The 16,661-nt window shown below is 41.8% G+C and overlaps 1 protein-coding gene across 1 annotated transcript in view; it reads left to right on the top strand.

The window, feature by feature from the left end:
- Positions 1-7,348, top strand: part of uacab (uveal autoantigen with coiled-coil domains and ankyrin repeats b) — a 53,526-nt gene extending 46,178 nt beyond the window's left edge. The window contains exons 13-19 of the mRNA XM_073464208.1: positions 337-429; positions 1,114-1,144; positions 1,234-1,283; positions 1,757-4,456; positions 4,919-5,071; positions 6,048-6,113; positions 7,185-7,348. Of these exons, the coding sequence (XP_073320309.1) occupies positions 337-429; positions 1,114-1,144; positions 1,234-1,283; positions 1,757-4,456; positions 4,919-5,071; positions 6,048-6,113; positions 7,185-7,256 (3,165 nt within the window). The 3' untranslated portion in view covers positions 7,257-7,348. The remainder of the gene's footprint in view (positions 1-336; positions 430-1,113; positions 1,145-1,233; positions 1,284-1,756; positions 4,457-4,918; positions 5,072-6,047; positions 6,114-7,184) is intronic.
- Positions 7,349-16,661: the final 9,313 nt, after the last annotated feature.

Below are 16,661 nucleotides of genomic sequence, written 5' to 3'. Positions count from 1 at the left end.
AAGCACCTGCAGTAGTGACACAAACACACAATTTAGAGCGCTGAATAATTTAGTAGGTATCTGGTAGAAGACCACAACAGTCAGTCGGTGTTGAAGTCCCCGGTGTGGCTGCATGTTCTGAGCATTTCTCAAAGAGGTGCACATATTGATTTGTATAAAGTCTTAACACAGTTTTGAATAGATGGAATCAGTTCAATCAAAGTGCATGTATTCCCTTTTATAATGTGATATAAATAAACAAAGATCTACATTGTATTTTCTATCATTCAGTCAGTCGCCTCTTCTTCGAAAATTGTCTTGTTACTCACGCCTTTGCTTTTCTTTCTATTGAATCAGAAGGAGCAGCTGAAGTCGATACTCAGTACCAAAGAGAGAGACGAAGGGGCTCGAGGCCTGGAGACTGTCAAGGTCCAGCTCCGGAGCACTATGGTCAGTGACATTATGCAATACCTGATTCTACTTTGAAGCTTTTATCATCTTTAATCAAAGATGTTTTGATCTGTATGCTGACTTGCAACAATAAACATATTTCGTATAAAGTGATTCTCAAGCTTTGATGTCTATTTTTGTTGCCCTGAGAATTCAGGTCGCCTATTTGGAGTCTGAAAGTTTTTAAGTAAAGTTCTGTTAGTTTACTTACTAACTTAGGAGGTAAACTGAGTTAAAACTGTTGCAGTCTAATGCAGCAGTCCTGCAATAAATCCTACTGCTGTGAAGGTTATAGTGTCCAGTTTTTGTTGAAGCTGTTTTTCAGAGGTGTTGATACAACTGTATGGTCATTTTAGAGGATGTAGTTTATTGTGCTTTTCCAACTGTATAGCATTATACTAACATGTGTTGTGTATTATTTTGTCAACCCATTTATATCAATGAGAGTAGGCTAAGTAAGAGAAGCACCCAGCATTTATTGCAGGATTGTTGTTAGACTGCATTCGGTTTACCTAATGTGTGTATCTGCTTTAAGAAAATTCATAATAAATGTGACCATTACAGTAAGTTTTTGAAGTAAATTGGTTCTGCTAAATGTTTTTATAGTATTAAAATAAATTCTGTTTAGGTCTTAAATGTCAGTGCAGCCATGTAATGAGTGTGTGTGTCTCTTTGTATTCACAGGGCGACTACTCTGGGCAGTCTGTTATCAAAGGTTAGCTTCTATTCATGCCTTGAATCTTAAAGACATTTTTTACATGAAACTTCACCAGCAGAATAAAGAATGTTATGCTTGTCTTGCAGGTAAAGAAAACATTTTGGTCAAACAAGCTCACAGCCTGGATTCTGACCACGTAAGTTGTAACAGTTTCATGTGACTTGCAAATGTCTAGAATACAGTGTTAGTCATTTATCGAAGGCTATGTTCAGACTACCAGGAAAAATTGGCTTGGAGAGGAAGATGATGGGTCTATATTTCTCATACTTTTGTGTCTGCAAGCCGTGTCACCAGTGTCCAAAGTGACTAATGCAGTGTTACCACAGCAACCCATGCAAATCGGTTGGGGTTGTCTGGACATACAAAATCCAATCTGATCTCTTCCAAATAACAGTGCGGACACAACAAATCTGATTTGCCTGCTGTCTGAACATAGCCTAAACAATCTCTGTCAACAATCATTAGTTTACAGCAGGACTTGTATTAAACTGCGAACACAGTTTTGGTTTTCTGTCTTGCCTTCATAAAAGAGTAAAAATGACTAATAATGAAAATTTTGTCACATTTGTTGTGTATTTGTATCAATATGTTTTCCCTCTTCCTCTGCAGGTGCTCCAGAATCCCTCCATGTCACATTCACTATCCAGACCTTTAGAGAAGAGTCCGCCCTCTGTAGGCTGGGACCTCTCCGCTGAACTGGATGCCCTCCGACTCGAACACGAGGCGGTCAAGAGAAGACAACAGTCGGCGGAGGAAGAGGCGGCACGGCTTAACACCGCCCTGAGCCGTAAAAACCGAGAGTGCCAGGAGCTGGTTCAGAGCAGAGACACCATCCAGAAACAGGCCGACCAGCAGATTCAAGAACTGGAGGATGCTTTGGGGGATGTCCAGAAGCGGATGCTGGATTCTGAGTGTAAGGTCAAACAGCTGCAAGCCCATGTAGTTGCCGTGAAGGAACACTTAGGAGGCCAGGCGACAGAAGAACTGCGTGCTCAGCTTCAGGATATCAAGGCCAAGTATGAAGGTGCTTCAGCTGAAGTGGGTCGAGTTCGTAACCGCCTCAAACAGAGCGAGAAGGCGTTGGAGGAGTACAAGAGCAGCGAGAGCCAGCTAGCAACCGAGGCAGAGAGGTTGAACCAAGACCTGGACGCTCTGACTGCAGAGAGAGACGAACTCGCAGAAACTCTTTTAGAAATGGAAACCCAGCTGAAGGAGGCCCAGACTAAACATGGCAACACGGTACCTGCTGAGAAGTTTGACAACATGAAAAACCTGCTGACCAATGCAGTCGACGAGAAGGAGCGTCAGTTGGCTGAGCTGAGGGAAGACTATGATCGTGTGCTGGAGGAGGTGGCCGAGCTCCACCGAAAGCTGGACAGTCCGTCATCCCAGGGAGGATCAGCAGCTTCTGAGGAGCAACAGAGGATACAGGCCGCTCTAGAGGAGCAGAACGCTTCATTGAAAAGAAAACTGGTGGATTTGACCGCCAAAAGCCAGGCGCTAATCCGTGAGGTTGAGGAGAGTGAGGAAGAGAGAGATATTCTACGAGAGCAGCTGGATGAGTTCAACAGCAGGATTGAGATGGACTTTGTACCCATGAAGGACCATGAGGAGGCTCGGAGGAACATGGTGACGGCTTTGGAGGAGCTGGAGGACAAACTGGTGGAAGCCAGCGAGCGTTACGGAAAAGCAGAAGCACAAGTTCATCAACTTCAAAGTGAGAGGGCCACGCTGCAGGAGAACATCAGCAACATCCAGAGTTCCAAACAGAGTGAAATGGACAGTCTGAGGTCTCAGAACACTGATCTAATGAAGAAAATTGAACTTTTGCAGACTAGATTTGAAGACAAAGGTAAAGAGTGTGTGCAGCTCAACACACAGATCCAGACTCTGACACAGAGTGTGGATGGAGAGTATGTTCCCAGACAGCAGCATGAGCAAGTGAAGATGGAGCTAAGTTCCACCTTAGAGAGTGTCAAAGCTGAGATGTTGAAGTTGGAGACCAAGGAAAAAGAAAGTGGGGAAGAGTTGAAGAAGGTGAAAGAAGGAAATGATAAGTTGAAAGAAAAGTTGGAAAAAGTCCTGTTGGAGATGAAAGAAGACTTTATAGACATGAAAGATCACAAAGCTGCCACAGAAAAGTTGAGTGCTGCTGTGGTCGAGGCAGAGAAGAAAGCAAACGAAGTGATGGCGATGTATGTGTCGGCTCAGGAGGAAACTGCAAAGCTCACCCAAGAACTGGAGGCTCAGAAGAAAGAACTTGATACCATTCAGGAGGCTATTCAGTCCAAGTTTATCCCAGTGACCATGGCTGAGGAGAAAGAACACTCATACAGCTCCCAGGTGAAGGAGCTGACAGCCAAACTGGTGGAAATGGAAGAGAAGTATAACAAAGAAAGGTCTGCCGGACAGAGCAACAAGCAGGAGAAAGAGAAGCTTAAAGTTGAGATAGAATCTATTCAACAGAGACTAGACTCTGCTCTAGTTAGCAGTGAAAAGCACAAGGATGTGGAGGAACAGTTCAATGGCAAATTCGAGGAACTGACTCAGAAGTTTGCTGACTTAGAGCAGCAGCACAAAGAGGTGACGTCTCAGAACGCTGATCTTCAAGAGCAGAACGCCCTCTGCAACACTCAGATCCAGAATATCCAGGAGCGTCTGAAATCAGAGCTGACTCGGATTTCAACTTACGACACGGAGCTCAAAGCCCTCCACGATGCCATGCAGCAAGCTCAGACCGACTGCAAGAAAGCAAAAGAGGCTCAACAGGAGGAGGCCCAGAGGGTTTGTGCCTTACAGAAAGAACTGCAGGAATACCGCATGGATCAGGCGTCTCAGCTGCAACAACAGGCCAAGTCTCAGGAGGCCCTGGAGGCTGAAGTAGCCAAGCTTCAATTGGCTCTCCGCGATGAGGAGGAGAACAATGCCCAGAGGGCTGAAGACGTGTCCACGCTGCAGTCCGAGCTCCTTCAAGCCACGCAGGCCCTCGAGGAAAATCGCTCCAAGGAAGACCAAATGAACCAGCTAAAGAAGGAGAAGCAGCAGCTGGAGGAGGAGGCTGCCAACCTGAGCAACAAGCTGTTGAGCTCAGCAGAGGAGTGTGAGAAGGCCCATCAGGAGACGACGCAGGCGAAGGAGGGCGAGAGCAGAGCGAGGACGGAGATGGAGGCCGTCCAGGAGAAGGGACGAGCCATCGAGAGAGAAATCAGGGAGCTGAAGGAGAGATATGACGAGTCGCTCAGCACCATCGGTGACCTGCAGAGGAGGATTCAGACATCAGCTCCGCAGACTGAAGCCAAAGACAAGAAGGTAGTAAAAATATTTTTAGTGGTGCTTTGTTATGGTTTATGGTCAATCACAAAGTTACTATATCCAAATATCACAAGCTGCAATGTTTGACTAACAGCGTTACAATGAAGTGCTGTAGTACTGCAGAGGTGTCCTGGCCTACAGATCTTGTTCTCCAGATGTAAGAAAACATGTTTGTTTGGTCCAGACCCCAACAAATGTCACATCATCATGATTATGACAGTTTTTTCAGTTAAAATGAAAGTTATGATGCGTTTAACTATAGCTAAATGACACTTCTGTATTCACTAAAAATGTAATGATCCACCATTTAAAATAATTTCTGCAAGTAGATTTGGAAAGAAAATCAGGTTTGTTTCTATTTCTGGGGATAAAATCTTCTTTCAGTTGTGCAGTGTGATTGATAAAGTAATTAAAAATGTATGAATAATTTACACCTTAATATTTGTGTTCGTGTGTCAGATCACAGAGTTGTTGACGGACGTTGAGCGATTGAAGCAGGCACTGAACGGTCTGTCCCAGCTGGCGTACACGAGCAACGCGCCCAATAAGAGACAGGCGCAGCACATCGACACACTCCAAGCCCAGATCAAGAGCCTACAGCAACAGCTGGCTGTGAGTGGACGTGCATCACTTACTGAAACATATATTACAGAAGATTAAGTTAATGTATGCATATACTGCTCCGTATTTAATAAGATTTACTGCACATTAACGCACACATTTATTAAGTCTTTCTGAAAAACTGGCGGAGCCAATTAGTTTCTTCATTTTTATACATTTCACACTGATATTTACAGAGTTTTCTTAACAGAGTTCATGCAGCAACACTTTGGCCTCACGGACCTGAATCTCCTCTAGTTAGTTAGAAGAATGCTGGAACTTGTTGTGTGTACGGTATTTTATTTTTCTGGCTCATCACGTAGCTCACAGAATAAAGGACAACATTTTATATCAAGAAACACATATTAACCATTTTCTGTTTGCTTTTTAGTAGCATATTAGCTCTCTATTTCATTATAAAGCGCTTATTAATGCCCTATTCCACATTAACATATTCCTCAACTAAGAGGCCATTAACTAAGAACTTTCCCTCAGTGACCTGCTGTGTTGATAAGTGTCAAACTTGAGTGACTCAGTTATTAGCAAAGCCTCACTTTGAACATATTCTGAGTTAGAACTTAATTTAGAGTTCTTTTGACACTATAAACACTTTTTGTGTTTTGTCACACAAGAGTAGACCATATTTATGAAGTCTTATTCGGGGAGAATGATATTATTGTATTCTTTATCACGTCGTGTAATGCTCTTTTACTTGGTGAATGGGTTGAAAATAATAATTCAGTATCTCCACTGCTTTAGTCAGCTCTTGCCAGCAATCATCATGACTTGAAATTACACAAAAACCCTCCAAATCCAACTTTAGAAGAAAAACTGGGTGCTGTTCTCATCCTAACATTTAGGTATAATGATGTAGATGTATAATATTATGGAACTAGAATCAGTATTTATGATACTGGCCAGCTGTTAAAACATCAAAGTAACCACTGTTTTGTCTTCGTGTCTTTTTCTCTCTCTTCTGCTCGATAAGGATGCTGAGAGGCAACACAGAGAGGTGGTTTCAATTTATCGAACTCATCTACTCAGTGCAGCACAGGTAAGTTTATCTCTGTTGATTTTCTTTCTTAAACTCTGAACATTGTCGATAAAGAACGTTTGCCTCATTCCCTTTAATTGGTCTTAATTAAGATAATTAGGTTCTGTTGTTCAGACAGACTTTTGAAGATCTTACAGGAGTATTTTAAGAACGAAAACAATAAGGAGGCTGAACTCAAAGAGATTCAGTGATTCAGGGATTTTAGAGCAGAGTTCATGAAAAATTAATTAAATTGACAAAAACGCTCTTAAATATAACTTGTTTTGGAAAAGAGATGAATCATTTCATTAAAACTGACGTGATTGCCTGAAAAGCCTGGTCCAATTATTTGATAAAAATCTGTCTTGAGTTGGAAATCTATATTTTGGAAAGCCAAGTTGTGTTTTTATTATTGAGCATTTAGCTCTTAAACAAGCTGTGAAGGGCCAGGGATTGACGCAGTGCATCTTAACACTTAACCGATGGTCTTAAAGTCATCATCAAATCATTATGGCAGCAGAAAGTAATGTTCAGAAGAGAGAGACGCAAACGGGACCAAAACTGCTCCAACGCACGGTGGGTCTGTCACAACAGCTGCAGAAAGGTTTTACTTAGCTTAAAGTCACTGTTGCTGAGAGGTGAAATAGATCTCTGAATGGTTGTTTGACACACTGGCACTGCAAATTAAAACAATAAATGATCACACTATTGCAAGCATTAAATAATATGTAGACAGGAGGAAAAGATTTTCATGAAATCACGCCTGTTTTATCAAATCATGGCCGTGCTTTTGGCAAATACAAGTTAAGCCAAATTTTAAAAACAACTTTCAGCACTTTGTCGCCATCCAAAAGCAAAAGGGAATTCATGCATTTACACTTCACTGACATGTGTTGTTTAATAATGTCTGAAAGCCTGCTGAGTGTTTGAGGAAAAGTGTAATGGTTGGAAATCCTGTGGGAGCAAATTCATTAAACAAAACACGAAAAAACCAGTTCAACAAAATGTGGACTCAAATCTTCAATAATTTGGGCTGAGATGGATGTGGTACAAATGGACTAACTGAAGCCCGTCATGTGTTTTGTTTTATAGGGGCACATGGACGAAGACGTCCAGGCCGCTCTACTACAGATCATCCGCATGAGACAAGAGTTTGTCTGTTAAAGGTTCCTCCAAAACAAAATGCTGTCTGCTGACTCAAATTCTCACATCTCCCACTGCAGAGTCGCCCCGCTGTGGCCCCTGTGGGTGCCCAGTGTGTGTGTGTGTGTGTGTGTGTGTGTGTGTGTGTGTGTGTGTGTGTGATTGTGAGCGTGTGTGTGTGTTTGTGTGTGTCTGTGTGTGGCTGTGCTGAAATCCATATTTTTGTCGTACGGCTGCACTTTGGTTCCCAAATATCTCAGTCCCTGTGTTGTGAGTAAAAGTGAATAACTGTATATTTTAAAATACAAATGTGTTGTTTCACCCTCAATAGAAACGCAGCAAATGAAAACAGAATTTATTTAAAAAATGATATTGTATCAAACTGACCTGTGAACTAATTTTGATATAATGATCTTCATATATGCAGGAATATTTTTCACTCTTTCAACATTTGGGAAAAAGCGATTCCATACATTTCTGTCGAATCTCTTATAAATGATAATGCAAATCTCTGTATTTTCACGCAGCTTTATCTGATTATATTTAGTTTAATGGGAGTTGTTTGACATGTAGATCTCTTCTGTAGATGACTCACTCTTGAAATGCTCAGCTGAAATGTAAAACAGACATGAACACAAAGACCACTTTTCACATTCCCACCTGACAGTCAGCTCTGGTTTTTAATAGCAATGTTTTCCAGAATTTAAAGGACAGGTTCACAATTTTTTCAAGCCTGTCTTTAAACAGTAGTCGGGTACCTGTAGAGGTTTTGTTTCCTGCAATAATTCCACTTCTAATGTAAGTGATTGGACTTAAAATTCACAAATCTCATTCCCTGAAAATGTACTCAAAAGGTTATCTGAAGTTAAAAGTCCCATATTTTACTCATTTCCAGGTTCATACTTTTATTTTGGGTGTCGACTAGAAAATGTTTACATGCTCCGATGTTTAAAAAACACATTACTTTTCTCATTCTATCCAGTGCTGCAGCCCCTCTATTCACCCTCTGTCACTTTGACGCCCCTCCTGAAAAGCCCAGTCTGGCGGTGACTGTTTAGTTGTGACATCACAACCTTACAGAAGTCCTGGCGGCTCGTTTGAAGGCACAGTTTCTGAATACGTGCTTTAAGGATTTGTCTGTAGATTGAGCATTTTGATGCTTTCACAGTATTTATATTAGTGTGAGACAGCGGTTGTAGGACTGTTAGTATAAGCCTGCCACTGGGCCCTATCTCAGGTCACGTTCTCCTCCCTTGTTTTTTTAAATCCTGTCGCCAAAAGAAACAACCACAGCCCCAACGTTTGCATCTCCACATGCAAAACAAGTTTCCCCCAACACTATTTTTCACGGGAACACTTGTTGCAGCCAGGGTTTAACCCCGACCAAGATGATTGTGATTGGTTTAAAGAAATACAAACAAGCCAGAGTGTTTTTACCTCTATACCATAATGATAATTGGTGCAGCCAGACCTTCTCTAGCGCTGACTGAGAGCTGTGAAGAGATATTTATCTACTGTAGCAACTAGGCCTGCTTTTAAACAAAAAAGGGCATGGTGATCTCTCTTTCTACATCGTGTGACCTTAAATATGAGTGGATATCTTCCAAAGTTGGATTAATTTCAGTAAAAAAATTCCATTTTACATTTTCAGGGACAGTTCCTTCCCGTTGCAGTGAAAGTTTATTAACAAAGAGTGAATTGTGGACTTTGGAATCCATTTATTTCACAAAATGAGAATGTTCATTGATGATTACAGCAAACAAAACCTGTTTTAACAGACTTTAAAAAATTGTAAACCTATCCTTTAATACAATACTCAAATATCACCTGTACACTGAAGGAGTTATTGATCTCTAATCTGAGGCTGGCAGTGAAGAGATCCCTTCCTAAGATGATTTGAAAGGGGAGTTGCTCTGTGGGATGACTCAACTTTGATTTTTTAAATGCAGGACTGTGGATTTTGTCCCCAATCTCTTACATTTGATAATAGCACAATAAGGGGATCCGTTCAGGTCCATTATGAAGAGAAGGAACGATCACAGTATCCAGTAACAATCTCAGTGTACATGTGGGTATGTGCGTATTGTTTTAACACAGACTTGAATCTCTCCTTTATTGTTCATGTCGGTTGTAACACTTCAGCTTCTTTCTCGAGACTCATTTTGTGGCACAGTTTTCATCTTCTGGAGGTCCAAACTAGCACATGTGTTTTCAGAACAATCCAAAGACCTGAAGAGGGTGAAATCATCCAGATCTAAAACTGCTCGCCATGTTGTCATGTGGTCGATGGTTACGTGACAGATTTGACAGTCGTGTCACACACAGTCTCGTCTGTGCCGGATTTGAGTCGTGGTGTAGGTGGAGCAGAGATCTCTTGCTGTGTCCTACAGTTTGCAGTGGCACGTCGTCCTTTTTGTTGAAACCAGAGTGTCCTCTAGTGGTGAGACTTGGCAGGCCAAGTTGATAGAAATTGTAATAATCAGTGTGGCTCAGGGGTGGGCAGCAGTTGTTTTTGGAGGCTGTGGACCTGCACCAGTGACATTTATTATAAATCTCACAGACAGATGAGAGAATATGAAATGTCAAACTAAATTGATGAGCTCTACCAGCTTCAATGACAGCAAATGAAGCCTGACTTCATATAAAACCTAATGTATGCAGCTGTGAACGTTGCAGCCTCTCAGACCAGCTTCTGCGTCCCCCTGAGCCAGCTCCTTGTGACTCTTGATGGTGTAGTGTAGTGGTGTTGTGATTGTTGAGCGAGTCTCTCATGCCTTTACACTGATATATTTTTCATAGCTTTGTACGACTTTAATTACTGTACTACAGTGTGACAAATCTGATATTCAGCAGGTCTGGAAGTAGAACGGCACAAAACTCGTTCAGGGTAACATTTTAACGTAGGAAGGAACAGATTCCTTTATTTATGTGGATAGACAAACCCCCTAACGATGAGTTAGTTGAAGCACTCCTGTTGCTACCTGTCAGCTAACACACCTCTCTGTTTTTATATTTTGGCCAAAAACTCTTTTCATGGTTTAAAAAACAATACCTCTCACATTTTCTGATGCAGATGTTTGGGATTAACACTAATTGTTTTGAATATTTCTTTCTGTCTTCCCTCTACCGTTAACACCAACTATAGATAAAACCCAGTTAAATATGTAATACTGTTTACCAATCTGTTTAAATCAGTTGTTTTCTTTGGCAATAATATTTGTGTTTGTGGATCAGTAATACAAAATCAATAAAAGTGCCTAACATAGAAAACTACATCTCTGTTCAGTGTATTTTGTCTTTACTACAGGAAGGAATTTTGTGCCATTTTTAGCCACAATAGCAGTTTGTTCCAGATGGAAATACCTCAGAAACTTTCAGATGAACTGCTTTGAAATGTTGTATAAACAGTCATGTTTCCCAGAGGATGAATCCAACAATGAACAATGATCTCCTGACTTTTCCTCCAGTGTTTATAGCAGTTGTGTAAAAGTTTTCAGTCATGCTGTTAATTATTTAATCGATGGATTGTAAGAAAAAATTTGTTAAGACTCCCGGTGTCCCCTGACGAAGAAGTCGAGGCTCCATTGAAAACGCCTGACATTATGAACTTCTGTGAATCATTCAGGATTCAAACAGTGTTCAAGAGTCAAAGTAAAGATATCATGTTAGAATATACCTCTGGTAAAAGTGGGAGTCATAGTATCTGATATAAAATTAAGTTAAGTATCAAACAACAAGTAAAAGTAAAATGCACATATATTTACATGTGGGGTCGGGCGATCATTGGATCAGATATTCAGCATTTTCCAATCACCAGAATCCGTTTTTGTTTTTTTTAAAAATCTGATTTGCCAATAAAATAAATTCATTTAAAAATGTTCTCCTTTTCCTCTGTACACATGTAATCTGCAAAGTAACTAGTAACTAAAGTTATCAAATAAATATAGTGGTGTCAAATTCAACTTTGAGGTACTTGAACTTTACTTAAGTGCCCCACTTGAGTAAATGTAGTTACATTCTGTCACTGAATGTAACTATATTGTAATCGTTTGGATGGCAGTTGTGGGCTTGTTTCCAGATCGAATCAGGTCCATCGACACCCAAACGATCTGATGAAGCAACTCAGCTCAGTTTGTTTTGTTCTCATTAACTCGTGAATATTTAATGTTACGTAGAAATACCAGAGTATTCAGAGGCTTTAAGTGGAACAGTCAGTGTGCTTTCAGCTCGTACAACACACTCGTACTTCCCTTGTGGGAACAGCTCAGTTCATGTGGTTTCACTTTAAGTACAATCAACCCAGGAATGAGAGCGAGTAGCTCTTTGGCACACAGCTCTCACTTTTATCTCTGAGCCCGTGCCTCTATTGATTTGTCTGTTGGTATTTTTCTCTTCACAAGATTTATTTTTCATTAAAGCCCTTTTCAGTGGGATGCTGAGAACAGAGGTCGTGGCTGTTTCACTTGTCTCATTTCAGATAAATTCATGGCATGCAGCCGATGAGTGCCGGGGAATTTTCCATTTAAAGAGCACAACGTGCTTAAATTGGCCTTTTGCTTTTGAAATCATCAAGATTACTTATACTACAGGAAAAAAATCATTAATACATGCTTCAAGAAGTTTATGAGTAAGAGCTAATTCATCCCGTATCCTCTGTCCACACACACACACACACACACACAAACGTGCACACACCCTCTAATTGATACAAGACTTGTCCTGGGTTTGATTCCTCTGAGAAAGCTTGTTGGTTTCAAGTCGCAGCTGTCCCTCTCTCCTCCTCCTCCTCCTCCTCCTCCTCCTTCCTCGGTTTTATGATTCTCTTTTTTGCGGTCTGCACTGAATAAGCTGTTCTCAGCAATTATGGCAAATACAATTCAATCTGTTGGTAGATCTCTCTTTAATCTCATTTCCAGGCTCCTAATCAGTCCCATACATCTACTTGCGGCCATTTGGTTTACCATTGTGACCCCGTTCCCGGCCGCAAAAGAATCCCATCTTTATAAAATTCGTCATCCCGAGAAGGATCAGAGACTTTATTTATGTTGGAGTAAGCCCCGGCCGTCCACCACATGCCTCATGAGTGGTAAACTGGCTGAGGAAGCAGGCGGGTGGTTATATACACATCAGATACACGCCCACATCTTTGCTTCCAGTGCTCTGAGCTGTCACGAACGTTTGTCATCTCACACAGCAGTGAGCCACCTCTGAGCCGCCTCTCCCTGGAGGAGGCGCTCCGCATTGTCAGCCATACAGAAACTCAGAGGAGTCTGCTTGTGTTTGTGACAACTTATTGCTATGACTACCTGACACGTGAAATGACTTTCTCAACCTTTTTTTTCCTCTACCCTCTCCCTCTTTTATGACCTGTGTGGTTAGTAGTCAGCTATTATATTAATCGCCGACTATTTTAATAATCGATGAATCTGTTTGAGTGATTTTTTTAAAGAAAACTAATGTCCAAATTCTCTGATTTCAACTTCTTAAATGTGAATATTTGAGTTGTGGACAAAACAAGACATTTGAAGATTAATTTTGGGATTTTATTTAACAAACAGCTAATCAATTAATCGAAAAAAATGATCAGCAGGTCAAACAACAATGTAAATAACTTAGCTGCAGCCACAGATCTCTTGTACTAAACCTATTTCACAGTTCACTCCCATAACATCGTTACGTACAGAGAAGAATCCAAATCGATGCAGCAGAACAAGAGTCATTTTTATGCCACACTTTCTTCTTTCACTGCAAAATCTGGAGCCTTCATTACCCACAATGCAACGCGACCGCTTACAGTTCTGTCAGAGAATTGTATTCGTTGTGCTAGTAGCAGCTAATGTAACCTCGAAACCTCAAGCCTCAAGCAGAGATGAGGAGCGAGCTACAGAGGTCTGGTAGGATCACTTATTTCAACTCCACAGACAATTTTTTTTAATTTTCGAACTTGTAGTCTTCGGCCCGACTGACACAGCTGCACATCACATCACTTGAAACAATTCATCAGACTTCATGTTGCTTTCTCTGAGGCCACAAAAGTCTTCATTTCATACGGTTGTGACGTCACACACGCGTTACTTTGTGGACAACCATTTTGAAACCTCGAGTTTGGCAAAATGTTCAAATGCTAGTGAACTGGACCTAAATAAAATAACTACTTATGTAATTTCAGTAACAAAATCGACATTATGTACACAACTTAAGTTGTGACTTAACTCAATTATGTTAGTTAGTTAAAATGACTCACCATTTGAACTTTTGGTTCCACATGGGACATGAACGGTCTCCTGGATGAAAGTTCTGCAGGTGTTTATCACATCCATCCACCCCGATCCTCCTCCCTATGTGGATTTTGTCGCTCTTTTATACAAATTCACCTGACTTCCTCCTTTGCCACCATAATAATTAATACAGCCACAAGAGGTCGCCAACTAACAACAATGGTCAATATGGGTCGTAATATGCTGCTTTCACAGTTGACCTATGTGGACGGTTTCTGGATGAGGATGTGCTGGAAAAGGATTTATCTGCTTTATCATCCATTTTTCTTTCAAATGGAACCATAATTCATAAAATGATCAGGCTGCATTGAAGCAGACTTGAAACTAGCGATTGAGACCATGAACTCATTAGGAAACTTTTGAATGAGGTAATGATTCAAGTGAGAAGTAGGGTCATTTTCTCATAAGTTTACATTATTTTTGCAACCAGTGGAGTTGCCCCCTGCTGGTTGTGAGAAAGAATGCAGGTTCACTTGGTTTCACTTTTCAGACCTGGAAATCTCTGTCCATATTTTATTGATTATTTTAATTGATGAGTAGTACTTCCCAAGAAATGTCAACAGACTGACAAATCTGTGGAATTCCCCTTAAATTTCTTATATTTTGCAACCAGAAACCAACCGGTACTCTTATTCTAATAGTACCTGGCAAATGGTTTGTGTGTCAGTTAGTTTGTGGTAATTTACACAACTTTATTCAGGAAAATGCATCATGTGAGCACACACCAGAAAGAGCCAGAGCTCCTCTACAAGACAGGTCCATGTACCCCAAACTTTGCAGGTAATCAAATTACCCAAAAGGACACCGGGGCAGTTGCTCTCTGTCCTGTCATATCATATGTTCTCTTTCTCCCTCTCCCCTCTGCTTCCTTCCTTCCTTCCTTCCTTCCTTCCTTCCTTCCTGCTGTTTTACCTTTCGTCTGTCATCCTTCCTTCCTGGTTAATTCCACAGGTCAGCTCAGTCAAGAGGTCTGTGCCACATTTGTCTCCCTGGTGTAATGGCTAACTATTTCTCTGTCTCTAATAGGCCATTACTCGGGCACTGCCGGTCGGCCGGCTTGTGAGGCTGGACCGGGGGCAGCGAGCACGAGGCCGGGGGCCCCTCTTCTTTCATTAGTCCCCTGAGGAATCGGACTACTCTTGGCTCCGGGCCGAGACAGGCGAGGCCCCTTTAATGTTTTTGCAGAGCTCCAAAGCACTTTGTTGCCTCAATAAAGTTCATTTATGGGATAATAAGGCTCTGGAGGACACATGGTGCTGATTTGAGTTGAATGGTTTCAGCATGGCTCACATTCCCCGCTCCGTCTCTCCCATCTCTTTCTTTTATTTCATCTTGTTTCTTTTTCTTTCCCCCACTTCTCACCTTTCTCTTCTCACTCCCCCCTCAACTCCTCATCAGCCGTCATTTATTATTCTTCCATCCAACACTTTGGCAGTGTAACTGTCTGATCCTGGGCTGACCTGGGATTTGCACACCTGGGAATGAGTAGCAGCGAGGGGGCAGGAGGCCCTCTCATTTCCCAGGATTTATTCCAGAGCTTTGAGGGGGAAGGTTGCGGGGGTATATGAGGGAAGAGAGGCGATCAGAGGAATGAAAACCCTCAAGCCTCAAACCCTGGCGGGAGGATCAAGCCTTACATGCCAAGGCTACACCGGAGCCGAGTGCCCTGGACGATTGCTGTATCAAAGGTGTAGTGTACATGTAGTGGATACATGCGTTAAAACAGATCCCTGGTTAAAACACCCACGCACACACGGATTAGAAGCAGGCCCACTTCTCTTTTATTCCTTTGGTTATTACACACGAGGCTTACGTGAGTGTTGGCCATCTTTCCCTGAAACCCAGTAAGGACATTGTACACCGCTGTACGCTAAATGGTTTCATCTGAGTTCAGTGTTTTTCTTTTTCCCTCATTAGTAGTTGGTTAACCACTAATGCTCAGTGTATCTGCTCAGCTTTTCTTCCTCCCTTCATTGACTTAGCAAGAACCAGATGGGCCCAAACCACCACATCTCCCTGTGCCGTCTAACTGTCATCCTTCCCACCACTTCTTTCACAATAATCTCTCGCTCTCAAACGGAAAATCGCCCCGGTTTTGCATGTCTGCTCGTGGCGCAACACATGAGCCGCCGTATGTGGTTTAATAGGATAAGGCTTTGGGGGCTGCTTGGTGCTTGGAAACACGGCTGAGGCCACCTCTGGCTGCTCCAGTCGTCTTAAAGACGTCGGGTCAGGCCTGAGGGTGTTAGCTTGACCTTGTTAGTGTGGTTGGAAAAGGCTGTGTTTGATTCAGTGATGAGGACTGGATGAAAAGCTGCGAGTCTGGAGGACTGGCTCAGATTTGATGTTGGCGTTTGGGAGACGCTCCATTTTCAATTGTGGGATCTCAGGATGGCACGCTGGTCGGGGAGCCAGTTCAGCTGAAACAGACCGCTGACACGAACGGTGCATCAGTGCTACAGACTTATTACATGTGAATGAGATAACTGTTACATATTACTCAGGTTTAAGATAGAGATATAGTACTGAGTGATGTGGACTTCAAGCATGTATCACTTGAGCAGGACCACATTTCTGTTTGAGTATGAATAAAACAAACAAGATACAACATGTTAATTAGTTAGCTTTTTTGGCCGATCACACTGGGATGTGTCACAACAAACCTGCAGGCAAAACCTTTGTTTTCCTGTAGTACGGCGAGCCTGGCATAGATGAGAGCAGCAACTTTCCTGTTGCGTCAACGGCCATGCCCCTTTTTGGGTGGAAATGTTGTGAAAGTACCAGGGCCAAAATCAAAAAAGCTATTTGCACTATGCCTAAAACAATACAAAATCCCACAGGTTACATTTTTTTTTAACTTTCTGGCTGGTCAATACGTGTCCGTCTGTATCAAACACTTCATCGCATCTTACTCTTACTGAGTAAATGACGTATGCTGATTGTGTCTGTAGATTGGAGTGAATCAGTGAAGTCTTTGTGATGGTGTAACTACAGTTTTTACTGTGAAAAATAAGGCCCTACTATAAACACCTGCTTTTTGAATGGAGTTTGGTTTAAAAGTGTCTCTGCCGGGAGCAGAGGCTATATCTACCTTCTAATGATTAACCTTGCAAAAAGCAAAAAGTAACGTAAGAAGTCAGGCTAAAAC

Source organism: Pagrus major, chromosome 4, assembly GCF_040436345.1.
Source record: "Pagrus major chromosome 4, Pma_NU_1.0".
Classification (NCBI taxonomy): Eukaryota; Metazoa; Chordata; class Actinopteri; order Spariformes; family Sparidae; genus Pagrus; species Pagrus major.
This window is presented reverse-complemented; position numbering and strand designations above follow the sequence as displayed.